The 2,573-nt window shown below is 35.7% G+C and overlaps 1 protein-coding gene across 1 annotated transcript; it reads right to left on the bottom strand.

Moving 5' to 3' along the window:
- Positions 1–9: 9 nt before the first annotated feature.
- Positions 10–1,280, bottom strand: LOC110035423 (protein ORANGE-GREEN, chloroplastic-like; the record flags this gene model as incomplete). Its single annotated transcript, XM_020739654.1, is given in 3 exon segments — positions 10–126; positions 290–404; positions 807–1,280. Coding segments are annotated over 3 exon segments (426 nt in total), but the record flags the coding sequence as incomplete, so codon positions are not given.
- Between the last annotated feature and the right edge of the window lie 1,293 nt (positions 1,281–2,573).

The raw sequence follows: 2,573 nt of genomic DNA, 5'->3' as shown, positions 1-2,573 counted from the left end.
AAAGCTCACCAAAGGAGGCAAAAATGGAATAAAAGATGGGAAATCAGGCAATTCATTTTCATGCTCTTCTTTAAGAATGCCAAGCTCAGCATTCTTTATTCTTTGTTGTATCCTTAACCTGCGAACCTGTACGCATGGATGAGGAGAGACCGCTTAAAATATTAACACGTCTACAACCTTCTTAAACTTTCAGTAAAAGGACGACCAGCCAGAGAAGGCAAGACGCCTAAAACTGTTCAGCTCTCAAGCAAAAGCCTCAAATTGACGAGGAAGGTCAATAACCACAGACCTCTTCCATGTGCAAGAAAATTTTATTTCGACGACTCCTGATACTATCTTGAATTTCTTGCAAATCCATTTTGACAAAATCTTGAACTGTTTCAGGGCCTTCTATGATACAGAAGCTGCAATGGTGTTCAAAAGATAAACATAAGCACCATAGTTCAAATTTGCAAGGATGTGACAGCATAAGAATTCTTCAAAAATAAATACTATAAATGCATATCTAATCCCATGATTTTCATAACTAGAACCGCCATATCTTCTCAGTAATATCATAGACCAGGCATGAAACAAAAGTGATGACCATCTTTACAGATTTTTCAAATTTAACTTTTTTTTAAAACCCTCTAAAAAAGGCAAGATTTTTAGACCCACCCTGAAAAAAAAAATGGTGAAACCGGAATAGTAGACCCTAGTGACAGAAATTGTATTTCCGTCAATTAATAAAATCACTGCCCCTAAAAGCAATTGAGCTGAATCGTCTGCACACGAGAAAAAGCAAGCAAGAGAGAGAGAGAGAGTACCCAGCAGGGTTTTTGTCGGTGGAGTCGCCCGCGGCATCGGAGTCAACGGAAGCAGAGAAGGACGAATCTGCATCACCTAAAGCCAGCACGCGCCATCTAACGGCGGAATGACGCTGGGGGATCCTTCGTCCCCAGCTCGAATCAAGAGTAGTGGGAGCAAACGAAGAGATAAAGATCCGATCAGAGCACATCATCTTATTTCAACTGATCTATTCCAGATACAAAAACCTAATCCAGAGTACTGCGGTCCGTAAATGCTTTAAAGGCTCGCCGGAGATGGAAGTGGTGGAAGCAAAACGTTGAAGATGTGACCTGAGATTTGCGGCACCATGGCAGGAGCAGCAGTCACCAATGAGAAAATTTGGGGAATACGGCAGGATGCCATTTGAAAAGCTGATGAAAAGAGATAATTACGTACATATTGATCTCAGTAAAAAATTCCTTAGTAGTGTGCGCCAAATGCTCGTGCAAATTAATATATAATTTATTAGGGGGCAGAGGCCTTCAATTTTATGTTGCAGAAATAATACTTGTTGGTGGATTATATATATATATATATATATATAGATTATTCACATAATATATTCTTTAAGCTTCCTTTATGTTTCTCATACAATTAAGGGCTCATTTTGGGCGTCAGTGTGGTGGCGGCGCGGTGCTGCACGATAGTTTTATCTGTTTAATTAAACTACGTTTTGATTGATTTTTCAAAAAATTATTGTTGAAATTTGAGTTTTTCAATCAATTCTGACTAAGATCTTGTCGCAGTTTTCTAGTTGCGATATGACTTTTTTAAAAAAAAATAATAATAATAGCGCAACTTTTTTAGCATCATATTATTTTTTAACAACTTCACAGTTATTTTTTTTAATTCGCTGCAAGTGCCCCAAATATACCTTAAGCTATAAGCTGAAATTATTTATTTTCTTTGACATGATTAAAAATTTCAAATAAATTGGGGCTCCCACTCCGTAATTCTCAGTCACTCAAGGATCATTTCTCTCATGTGTTCCTTGTTCTTTAGATCATCCTCTCTGCCACTTTAGAGGAAGGGGGGAGCACATCATTCTCTTCGTTCATCTTCCTAATACAACTTTCTCTCGAAATTATAAACTTACGAGCAATACAATGCCCGATTTCTCAAAAAAAAATCAACATATATATTAAATCAATCAAAAAATTATTTAAAACGAGTATAATCTAGTCCATTATTATTAAAATCATACAAAGCCTTAAATTAAACCTTTACGAACTACTCATCTTAGCTCAATTAAGCCTTCATTCATAAATTCCATATAATCGAAAATAACTTGGCCTCGCTTGCGTGACGGATAAGAGCGTTTTTGGCCTTTTCTCCAACAAAAAATAGAGCATTTCCCATCGCCACATTCTCACTTGTGGATCGTACGTGCATTGGACAACGACTTCTAAAACCCATTTATAGACTCATCCACTATCCACTATTTTGGCAACACGCAACCAGTCAATTAAAATAAAAAAATTGCTGGTATGTTTTATTTTATTTATAACTTTTTATTTTGATATATAAATATTAAATTTGAATATATTTTTCAAAATTAAAGAAAGTAGTATATTTTTTTGGGCCCCATCATGATTTTGGGCATCGCGAGGGTACAAATCGAACTTTTAAAAGCTAAAAATAATTGAGATTATTTTAGACATTTGATTTTTTGGGGCATTTAGGAACGTACCACCTAGTTCTTTCTATTTGCATTAGAACACCTAAATTAAAATTTTTAATTTATA

The sequence above is a fragment of the Phalaenopsis equestris genome, unplaced genomic scaffold (genome assembly GCF_001263595.1).
Source record: "Phalaenopsis equestris unplaced genomic scaffold, ASM126359v1 Scaffold197673, whole genome shotgun sequence".
NCBI classification, from domain to species: domain Eukaryota; kingdom Viridiplantae; phylum Streptophyta; class Magnoliopsida; order Asparagales; family Orchidaceae; genus Phalaenopsis; species Phalaenopsis equestris.
The sequence above is the reverse complement of the archived record's forward strand: the minus strand, read 5'-3'. Positions and strand labels throughout refer to the sequence as shown.